An 11,988-nucleotide genomic window follows, 5' to 3' on the forward strand; every position below is an offset into this window, starting at 1 on the left:
TCTCATTGTAACATGCCAGGTCTCCAGTGGGGGCTTCAATTGTGGATCTTCGTTTGCTGCAATCTGGGACTAGCATTCGGAATAGAGATGGTCAACCCCTGAGTTACAGATGATCTTCTGGCATTTCTTTTATGTATGCCGGAGAATCTTCAGTAGGCAGAGTCTACTAAAAAGTCAAAGGTTTGATTTGTATCTGATGGCATTCTTTCCACATTCCCATCCCTTCCAGGTTGTGCTTCAAATGGAACAGAGAAAATCTCAACAATCCCAGGTTGGTCCTGGGGGAGAATTGAAGTTCCAGGCACAGCCGCCTCATGCAGCCCCAGCAGGTAAGAGCCGGGAAGCTACGATTTTGGGGGAAGAGAGGGCAATTTAGGCCCATTTGAGAGAGGAAAAAGATTGAAAGACCAGAATTCTGAGCTTCTTTAAAAGGGTTATGAGAACGTGGCTTTCTAAAGCTGTTTCATTGTAAGGTAAAAATGGAGTACTTTGGTGCAAGAACATCTTTACCTTATGGGGTTAGGTAAACTTTGGAATTGTTTGGTTGCTGATACTCATGTTAATTGCATTTATGTATTTGTAACTCAACTCAGTGTAGACATAGAATAAAACAGTTGATGAGGCAATAGGTCCTTGGTGTTCTCTGAGCTTGGTTATTTTCTTGTAGATGTTTAATTGCCAAATTAGGTAACATTCTCAGTGCCAATACGGAATGGGGTTTGCTCACATTTTATATACCAGTGGCTTCGCTTGTCAGTGTTGGTGGGAGTAGTCCCAGTTCCTTGTTTGGGCTGTTGTTTACTGCTAGCCTGTTTGGTGATGCCTCAAGATCACACAATACAAATAATGCTCTATGTTCTTATTTAGCCCCAAAGTTGCACTTATTCCTTATTGCATTTGAGAATAACACCAGGCTTCATTCAAAGATTGTTAGGGTGCCTGTATAAACCTTGGGGGGTCAAAGAACCATTGAACGTTTACTGTTGGACAAGAGAAAATGTAGAAAATCAGGGCAAAGAAAAATAGAATAAGGGTATCCTGAAAAGTGTTGTTCTATCCCATCCCATTTTCTGTCTTGTTGCAGATCTTACTTGTTCTAGCTTCATTTAGCTGGGTCTGCTTTCAATCTCCTCAGGTATTTAGGACCTTGACCTGGATAAGATGGTTTGTCCTGCAGTTTGGGATGGCCAAAATGTCTGGGGAGATCCTGGTTTAGTAAAACCTGGGGTGTCAGTTTTTTTAAGTGAATGTGAGAATCAGAATTCTAATACAGGTTCTCATCCACTTATGGTGGAAGCAAGCTAGTTCTCTCACCAGTTGATAGAAGTGCTCATAAAAATAATGCTTTGCCATCAATCAGAGCCCTTCTGCCAAACATTATTGAAAAGGCATTCTTACTCTTCTTGTCTGGGGGAAGTTAGGTGTGAACTGTTTTAGCTTCAACTAAGCAGGTCCTCTGGAACAAAGAGCAGTTGGAAGCTTAACTTTTGCAGCAATAAGTTGTCCTTCCCTCCTCTACCTAAAGAAGAGGTAATTAAAAGTTTTCTAGCTGGTGTTGGTATGTTCAAAAGAGTTTTTGCCGTGTGCTGCTGCCATTTAAACACTTTATTATGCTTTAATTATATCCCATTCATCTGGTAAAATGTTCAGTAAAAGTGCACCCCTATCCAAAAATCCTGGAAGTTCATGTTGGTTAAGATAAAGAGGTTAGCTAGTAACTATGGGATGGCTGGTTGCACATCACCCACAGGGTGGCAGTGCAGGCTCCCGTAAACCAAATTTATAAATTCATAGAAAGGATAGGAACTCAAATGGGGAATCTATGTTGCTAGAGTTATTGCTGGGTTACAGCTTCCTGCGTTGTTTGCTATCGCTGTTGGGGCTGTTGAATATTATAGTAATCAATACCTGAAAACCCATCTGTTTTCTGACCCTTGCTAAGTTCAGGGTACAAACGCCATACCATCTTCATAAGCCTAGTTTTGGTGAAGAAACATCTAGAGAAAGTGTCCCTCAGGGATTGGTTTCACTCCCAAACCTGTGGGTGGGTAGGTATTTGAGGAACAAGATTCTTCAGATGAATCACAAGTGTAACAGTGGTCTCTTTTTTCTAGGTCATGCTTCTCCTCCTGAGTCCCATCCAGGAGCCCCCGGAGCATCAGAGCATGACGCTCAGAAAGTCCAAGCAGAAGCTCTTCAGAACCAAGCACACCCAGAGGTTGCTGTCCAATAGAACACGGCTATGGTGGAGTCCTGTATATTCTTTTCTCATTGTCAGGGCATCTAAATCAAACTTCACCCCAGGACTGTGGAGGAGGGACCATGCAAGGCAATGTTTAAAAGAGGAGAATGCTTACTAATTGCCCTCTGCACCCAATCCTCCATTTATTCCACGTAAGCAAACATTTTTTACCAAACAGATGACTCTCTTGACAAAGGGAAATAATTAAGGGAGGAAATAGGAACGGCTTTGTTGTTCAAAAGGTTGGGGCAGGCGAAAGAGAAGGAAGTAAGGGTTAGACATCCTGACATTCTCGGGTAATTTTATCCTACAAGTTCAGAAATGCTTATGGGTATATAAAAGGGAAGATAAGGGAATGAGTATAATGCCTCGTAAATAGAGTATTGTGCTTTGCCCTCCTTCCTCTTTATCCACAATTGGTTCCCAGAAATACAGCGTTGCACCCGTTTGCGAAATATGTGTTGAGAACTGCTGGGTTTTGTTTTGAAACAATTTGGTTCCCTTTTATTTAATAAATTGAACTCCTTGAAGTATTTTCTGCGTTTTTATTTCATCCTGTGCACCATCTTCCCTTTACATGTGACATGGTTTCAGCATCTGTATACTTGGCAGGGATTTTTTTGCAGTTGTGTCAGAAGCACTGAGGCACTTCCCAGGGGAAAGAATTCGCCGGTGACATCACTGTTACTCTGGGGACTCCTTGGGGGCTTCTTTCATGTCCCTAGCATGACCTGGAGTGAAGGAGAAGAGCTCATCCCTATACCATGGCAGCTCTTGGGTCTCAAACATGGGCTTAGTAACCTCCTTCCACAGCGTTCTAACCATTTGAGCCACCGTGCTCATTACTTGGCAGTACGTCTTACCGAGTATGTAAAATTACTCCACCGTATGAGCATTTTGGGTGAATGGTCATTGACCATTTTTTATTTTTGCCACAACTTCCTTTAGTCTGGAAGACAAAAATAATTTAAAAGAACCCATTTCTTTCTAGCTTGGCTTTTGCACTACTTTGCCCATCTTATATAGATAAGTCCTTGACCTACAACTACAGTTGGGTCTGGAATGGTGCAGTCAAGTGAGTTGCTCCTTTTTGCTGAGTTTGTAGGCGAATCCCCATGGTCATTAAACAAATCCGGCTTCCCCCCATTGACTTTTTTTGTTGGCGACCTCCAGGAAGATCATAAATGGTGATCACCAAACCTTGGGTCTCTGCCACTATTGAAAATACATGCCAATTGCCAAGTACCCAAATTTTGATGATGTCGCTGCAGGGATATTGCAGTGGCTTTAAGTGTGAGGACTTGTGTGTAAGAATAAATGTTGCTTGAAAGCCACTTATTTGGGTGAGTACTGGGAATTGAAGTCCACCCATCTTCAAGTCGCCAAGATCAAGATACACTGCTCTAGCCCATATTCCCTAGGACGGGTCAGCAACCCGCAGCTCTGGAGCTGTTCTGACCTAGGCTTCCTGAGAAAGCATAAATCACAATTTTATTCCCCAAAACCCTCTTTTATTTATACAACTGTGAAATTATGGTCATTCCTAGGCTTCACAAACAGCCTGTGAAGATTCTGACAGATGTCTGCTCGAGTTGTCACAGTCTTTCAGGGGAATGTTGATAAACACCTACTTTATCTCCCTCTGAATGCTGCCAGAGACCTAACTGCCAAATGCAGACGAAGGCCAAACTTAGCACAGAGTCAAACAGAACTGTTCCAAGCTTGAATTGACCAGATGAACTAATAGTTTACTGCAAAAGCTCAGGTCTGTTCGCTCCTCTTTTATGTCTTAGGGGAGTGGGTCAATCATCTCCAAGCCTTACTGCCAAGTTGACCCTGTTTTCTTAATTCTTGCCTTCTGGCAGCTCTGCGCATGCGCACAATGGGAACAGGCTTCCGCTGTTCTTCTGCCTTGCTGATATCAGGCTCCGGAGGCAGCAATAACTACCAGATGGCCTTGGTCCCATCTCTGCCTCCGACACAGAGCCCTCATCCGAGCCTTCCCCAGACACCAGGGTTGGCTCACGTTCCTCCTCAACCTCCTCACTCTCTGAATCTGCTGCCAGCTCTGCTGGCCACTGGCGGGCCACAACAGGAGCCACATGTGGCTTTTTCATTCCTCTGCTGTGGCTCCCTGTCGCCAGTCGGCTCCACAATTGATAGGGTGTTTGGTTAGGACAGGTGGAGAAAAAAGGATGCTGCGCTAGGAGGAGTCTCTAGGGTAGGGGCTCCAGAATTGAATAGGGAGTTTCTGGTTAGGACCTTTGTGGCTCTTCGAATGTTTAAGATTGCTGACCCCTGCCTGCCCAGTTGGGCTTTGCTTCCCTACAAAGTGGACCACATTTTGCTGCCTGCTAAGATCCTTGGAGGAGGTGCAGTATATTCCATAATCACAGCAGGGGTGTCAAGCTCACATTGTCATGGCAGGGTCATGTGACATATCGGGACTTTTTCCCCCTTGGCTAAACCGTGTACGGGCGTGAAGCATCCACCCCGCGGGCCGTGAGTTTGACAGCCCTGACCTACAGGCTTGGGGGGGGGGGGGAAGGACCAATTGCTGGCCAACAATTGGATGAAGTTTGAATCAGCTGTGAATCACAGGAGCCTGTGATATTGTACTATATGAATAAATACTTGGCCATCCTCCTCACAGGCAGCTCCTCCCAAAGGAAGGAAGGTGTATTTCATGGGAGTAATGCACTCCTTTCCTGAACGGTACAGGGAGTGCAGCATTCCCAGGACACCTACATCATTCTAATGCCCTAAAAAGCTTGTACCTGCTTGCTTTAAACATGGTCCCTACCCTAGAGTTTCCCATCTGTATGATTGCCCAAGTTTAAATAGCCACTAGGTGGTGGTAGGAAAGAGGCAAAGGAAAAGGAGCTTTTTGCTGCCATCTAGCTGTTGTCCTGATTTGCGTAGCCTAGATATGCAAGCCCTAGCTTTTAGCATATGGAAATGTACAGAAATGATTCAGGAGAAATAATTAGGCGAGAGGGAAAATTAAAAACCTATTTGCTTTGATGTGTTGATTGAACTTTGAACCTTTGGAACCTCTTCAAGATTAGGAGGAGGAGATTCACCTCTGGACTTTACTGGGTCCAGTTATTCAACTGAACTTTTAAGCAGTATGAACCACAGCAAATTTTGAATACAGTCATACCTGGACACTCAACTGCTTCAAAACTTGTTGAATTTGATATTTATTTTAAAGCAGAAATCTTGTCATGATACTCTTTTTTTTCTCCCTGTAGTTGATGTGCAAGGGAGAACTTGCTAACATTGGCTGCCTTGTGCTTCACTTTTTTTTCCAACCGAAATAGCAAGTCATGTGGTTTTCTCGGTACTTGTCGATTTTAATATTTGTCCCATCTTCCAGAATGAATTACTGATGAACGAAATACCACTGTAAATGACCTTGGGTTTTTTTTTAAATAACATTGGGGGAAAAAACCACATTCATATAATTTAAGCTTTGGTTGTGAAACCTTTAGAGTTAATATTGCGGTTTATAATAATACAAAGACCTGAAAATAGAAATAAAATGATTTGTGCCCCCCACCCAAAAAAGCAAAGATAGCACCAGTGGTGATGTGTGCCTTGGATACAATCCCAAAATATTTGGAGCATCATTTGAACACCATCAACATTGACAAAATTACCAATTGTAAAAGGCAGCTTTACTTGGAAAAAGGTTACATTCTGTGACAATACAGGTAGTCTTCAACTTATGGCTATTTGTTTAATGTCTGTTTGAAGTTGCAATGGTGTTGAAAAAAGAGAAATGATATTTTTTCACATTTACAAGAGTTACAGCATTCCCATGGTATGTGATCAAAATTTGGAATGTTTGGCAACTGACTCATATTTATGACGGTTGCAGTGTCCTAGGGTCATGTGATCACCTTTTATGACCTTCTGACAAGCAAAGTCAATGGGGTGGGGGGAATCCAGGTTCACTTAACCGTGTTACTAACTTAATAACTGCAGTGATTCCCTTAACAGTGATGGCAAGAAAGATTATAAAATTGAACTGTCTCGCTTAGCAATAGAGATGGCCTCAATTGTGTTTGTAAGTTGAAGATGGCCTGTATCTTTGATACTATCACATAAGAACATTGCCGTGAGAACAAAAACCTAATGAAGGACTCAAAAGGTATATAAAATTGCCAAATCTAACCTAAACATCTGGCTCATTGTGACCCATCTTGTTAATAGTGATATATGTTATTTAAATGAAAATGAAGGTATTTCTAGAATCCTTTCCGGGGATCCATTGGTCGCAACATTGACAGAATCTTACTGAACCTCCTGTGAGGTGGATATGTTTCTTTCTCCTTTCTCTACATTGCCTGCCTGTAGGGCAGCTGATGTTATTTCAAACTTAGTTATGACATTATGTCACATCACCTTCAAAACACTTGTTTAATTGAAATATGTCTTACAACAGTCATTCCAACAATCCAGTCACAGTTAACAACACTTGCTAAAGGAGCTCAACCACATCTATGAAGGAATAATTGGAGAGGATTGTAATGAGCCATAAAAAGCTGATGTTTCAAACTGTAATTATTGACGTATTATTTCCCCTATTTTCACTTAAATGTTCTGAAATGTAGAAGCCTTACAGTTGGTCACTCACTGAATCAGACTCATGATCTTCCTGTACTTCCACAGAGAAAAACCTGGTCCATGCATGTAGACATGTGCATGCATGTATTACACACAAATATGCCTGTCCTTTTAAGGTATAGTATATTGGAAACCAGAGATGATACACCTCCATATGGAACCTACTCATGACCTAAGAAGTGCATTCTCTTTGTGGTCACAACCTATTCAACAATTACTTCTGAGTCAGTGACAAGAATTAGAACATAAGTCATTATCTTTTCCCCCTCATGATTTCTCAGAGGCTTAAGTTATTCAGAGCAAGGAAGAAATAGAACCACTTAACTCTTTAAAATGTGGACTCGACATCTTTTTGAACCCATATTCCACACATTCTTTAACAAGAGTTTAAATCAGTGGTTGTGGTTTTGTCGCGACTGGATCAACTTGGGTTTATACATAATTTCCACAACGCAAGTAAATGAAATGGGATATTAGCCCCAGAGAATAGAATGTACATAACGTGGATGCCTGTTGATTCTCTGTCATGGTATGCAGTGTTGTGTAAGAAATGTAAATCAGGAAAAGAAATTAGGTGTTGGATGAAGAATTCTTCAAGAAAGAAAAACCTCTCCCATCAAGTAAGTGGGCTAACTAGAGACGTGAATGAATATATTATGCCAGATGACATCAACTCTTGCCTTGATAAGGTTTCACACAGTGAGGTGAAACTAGGAAGACAATGAGTTCTAGTCTTACCTTAGACATGAAAGCTAGCTGGGTGACTTTGGACCAGTCACTCAGCCGAACCCATCTCATAGAGTTGTGGGGAAAATAGGACAGGAGTATTAGGTACGCTTGACATTTTGAGTTATTTATAAAAATAATAAAGGTAAGATTTAAAAAAACTTAAAATGTTGCTTAGAGGTTACATTAAACTAACCTTCCATTCTAGTAATCTCTTGAAGTGTCAGCATTGCATACTATACTCCCAAAAAAGGTAAAGGTAATGGTTCCTCTTGCACATAATGTGGTAGTTGATCCTGACTCTAGGGGGCGGTGCTTATCTCCGTTTCAAAGCTGAAGAGCCAACGCTGTCCAAAGACATCTCTGGTCATGTGGCCGGCATGACAAACTCCAAAGGCGCATGGAACAATGTAGCCTTCCCACCAAAGGTGGTTCCTATTATTCTACTTGTATTTTTACCTGCTTCCGAACTGCTAGGTTGGCAGAAGCTTAGACAAGTAATGGGAGCTCACTCCATTACGCGGCACTAGGGATTCAAACTGCCAAACTTGACCTTTCTGATCGGCAAGCTCAGCGTCTTAGCCACTGTGCCCTTCCCTCCTAAACCCCCATTATCTTTACCCTAATACTGATGAGCAGTGTATTTCAACCTTGGGCACTTGAAGATGAGTGGACCTCAACTCCGAGGAGCAGGCTGCGAAATTCTGTGAGTTGAAGTCCACCCATCTTCAAGCGCCCAAAGTTGAGAAACTGCTGGTGGGAGTTAATAGTCCAACACATTTGGAGGGTCTCGGAAGAACACAGGTTGAATTAAATCATACTTGTATCCAAGCCCTTTAAAATTCTATTATGTGCTTCTTATTGTAGGGGTGGAAAAATTCTTAACAATAATAACCCAACATTTAAACAGGAAGTATTTCCAAATGCTGTCAGAAAGGTAATGAGCTCTATGTAATCTGTTGTAAAGAACAAAGGGTTTGTCCACAAAAACACACATGGTTTTCAAGTGTTTCTGCTTAATTATAAGGAGCAAGACAGGGAATGTCAGAAGAAACAAAAATAAGTTGAAGGACATGGGAATGAGTTACTTTAAGGAGTTTGTGTGATGGTATACGAAGAAAAAGAGTCATGAATGAATATGGACCGAATCTGAAAATGGAATGACCAGGTTGAACAAAAGATGTCAACGAAGGGGTTTAATCAAACGGAGAATGAAATGATCAAAGTACAAAAACATCCTATGAAGGAAAAATAAAGTAGGTTAAGAGGAAGGGAAAGACAAAGTAAATTAGGATTAGACAGATGGTGTAACTCTGAATAAGAAAGGTAAATCTTACGAACCAAAGGCAATATATGAATTAGTATATGTGCATGGTAGAAATCTGGATTTTATTTATTTGATGATTTATAAGACTTCGCAACTCAAACTGTGACTCTGACTAGCCTATGCAATATGGGTGACAATAACAAAAAATAACAACTAACAACAGAGAATAAATATAAAGGCTAAAATGTCTGCAGAGACAGAAAAATGTAGAAAGGTATAGTGAATGATGTTGGCTTAAACTCAATTTAATTGCATTTTCTTTTATTTCCCCTTATGTCATCAATATATTTGACTTGCTATTTATTACACATTTTCCTTACTTGCTATAATGAAATCGAATATAGTGTGATAGGCATGTAGATATGGATGAATGATTTGTGCAAATTTTTTGCTCTTTTCACTTTTTCCTTTCAGTATGTATACTTTTCCCTAATCACAAGATTTTAAGATTACTTTAATTTACAGTTCCCATAACTTCTATCCAATTTGGAGAATTCTGTGAATTGTAGTCTAAAGTTATCTGTAAAGCCTCCAAGGTGGATAACTCAGATCCCAATTTTGTCATCTGAAATTAGGCCTAATATTATGGTACTGACGGAAGTCTACCTCACATCAGGGGTTATCCAATGAAACATATAATACTCATATTTTTTTCCATCTCAGTTATTTTAGGATGGTTCCTTAGAGCTGTTTGTATCAGGCGTTGGCTTAGGTTATTTTTAATGTTGATGACTAAATCACCCTTGGTATGTAAGCTTGCATTCCTGTTGCATGAAAAGATCCAGACTCCATACAAGTCATTTCTGTGGCTATGATTTGGGCTCTTTTCCACGGATTGTTTCTCCCAGATATTTTTTTAGAGCTATGTCGGTCTAAGGAGAAAACTCAACAGGTAGGAAATATCTTTCTTCTGATACAGGGCTTCTCATCTTACAGCAATTCATTTAGTGACCATTCAATGTTCAACGACAGTGAAAAAAGGGACTTAATTACTATTTTTCACAACTATGACCATTGCAGCATGCCCATGATCACATGATCAATATTCAAGCGCTTGGCCGCTGACCAGTGGTGGGTTCCGGATCCCTTTCCAACCGGTACGGTTGGAACGGGCCTGGCGTTGCCCACATGGACCCGTGCAGCGCACACATGCGTTGTAACTGCCAGCGATGCTTCTGCAAGCCTCCGCAACGCTCCAGCTCCTCACTGGAGCATTGCATAGACTGTATGCACCATGCTCCTGCGCAGAAGTGCCAAAGGCTTTAAAGAACAGGTAAGGAGCTCGGGTAGGAGGGTGGGCCCTCCAGAGCACCGTACCGGAACGGTACTTGATGCTCCGGGCAGGCTCCGGTAACACCCGTACCGAGGCATATCTCCTGCAACACACCACTGCTGCTGACTCATATTCATGATGGTTGCAGTGATCCCCTTTTGCAACCTTCTGACAAGCGAAGTTGGTTGGGAAGCCAAATTCACTTAACAATCATGCTACTAATTTAACAGCTGCAGTGATTCACTTGACAACTGTGGCAAGAAAGGTGGTAAAATGGACAGAACTCGCTTAGCAACAGAAATTTTGGGCTCAACTTTGGTCGTAAATCGAGGATTACCTGTATCTAGTTGCCCTTATTTATTTGATAGGTATAGTAGCCCTTGTTTGTTTAGTGATCATTCAAATAAATTGCCTTGAAAAGAGTGACATATGAAGTGTTTAGTTACAACCATTGCCGCCTCCCCATGGTCACATGATCAAAATTTGGTGCTTTTGGAAACTGGCATATATTTGACAGTTTATAAGAGTCAAGCTGACCAAAAACTGCCCTGCTGGACATTTAAAGGCTGTGGATTTCAAAAAAGAAAAACCCAAGCTTAAAAGCTTTTGAGAACATCACATAATTTAAAAATCCGGATGATGTCTAAAGCAGAGTCAATTGGCAAATCAGAATACACTAAACTTGTGTTTTGCATCAATTTTAATATAGCCTTAGAAATCGCAGATGTGATTCGCTTTTGGAAGGTGGAGGGATAATGGGGACTATTGCTCTGATGACAGCCTGGAGAAATTCCCAGTTTCAGTCTTCAGCTTCCTCATGTAGGCTGGGAAAAGAATCTTACGCCATAGAAGGACGCTTATGTAAACACCATTTCTCAATCTTTACTACTTCGTTTGCGATCATCGATTCTCAGAAATCCCCAGCCAGTAACAGCTACTGTTGAGAACATCAAGGATTGACGTTTGCAAATCTGGAATTGACTAAGGTTGGTGTTGACAGTGCTGAGCTACTACACGAACCAGCGATTTCACACTGCGATCTGGTTTTTGCACAATATGTCAGCCATAAACAGCCTTGATTGGTTGGTTTGGTTTTTGGTTCAGAGCGCTACATAAACTGGGCTTTGTAAACCACTGTTGTGGTTTAACATGCTGCTTAAATCCAGGCAAATGTTTTCTAATAATCATGGTTTAGGAGGTTATATGAATGAAATTTTATATAGAAAGCTGCTGCTGTCCTGAACTGGGATTAAGATTAAGAACAGGAAAAACAAAATATTTTGGTCACACCGTATGTGGATGAATAACCAATTAGCATGGTAAACATCAGATGGGTGGTGTAGAAGGGGCGGAGTTAGATTTGATAAAAGAAGGTGAGAGGTTGTGGAAATTTCAATATGTGAAACTTGAGCAAGAACATTTAATATCTGGCAATATTTACATATCATATTCTATTCATCTACATATATTCATTATTTAATATTTAGGGTTCCATTGACTGTCCTAGCAGAATCACATCTGCCACGATCCTTAGGAGGGCATCACTCTCACCAATTGTTAGCTGATGTGATAATCTACAAAAAAAAATTAATGGCCATTACATCTTTTATAGAATGGAAAAACTGGGAAAGCCTTTAAGATTGAGCTACTAGATTTCTGAAGAATAAAGCTATAAATTATTCATGTGTGACATAGTTTACAACAGGTGGTAGGGACTATAAGCAGGATTTTCTGCTCACATCCTGCTTGTGGGTTTTGCAAAACTGTTCTTATTAACTATGGTAGAGA

General features: G+C 41.0%; 1 protein-coding gene across 1 annotated transcript in view; it reads left to right on the top strand.

The window, feature by feature from the left end:
- Positions 1–2,775, top strand: part of NUCB1 (nucleobindin 1) — a 29,820-nt gene extending 27,045 nt beyond the window's left edge. The window contains exons 12-13 of the mRNA XM_032236654.1: positions 230–329; positions 2,115–2,775. Coding sequence (XP_032092545.1) covers positions 230–329; positions 2,115–2,233 — 219 coding nt within the window. The 3' untranslated portion in view covers positions 2,234–2,775. The remainder of the gene's footprint in view (positions 1–229; positions 330–2,114) is intronic.
- The last annotated feature ends 9,213 nt before the right edge of the window (positions 2,776–11,988 follow it).

Source organism: Thamnophis elegans, chromosome Z (genome assembly GCF_009769535.1).
Source record: "Thamnophis elegans isolate rThaEle1 chromosome Z, rThaEle1.pri, whole genome shotgun sequence".
NCBI lineage: Eukaryota > Metazoa > Chordata > Lepidosauria > Squamata > Colubridae > Thamnophis > Thamnophis elegans.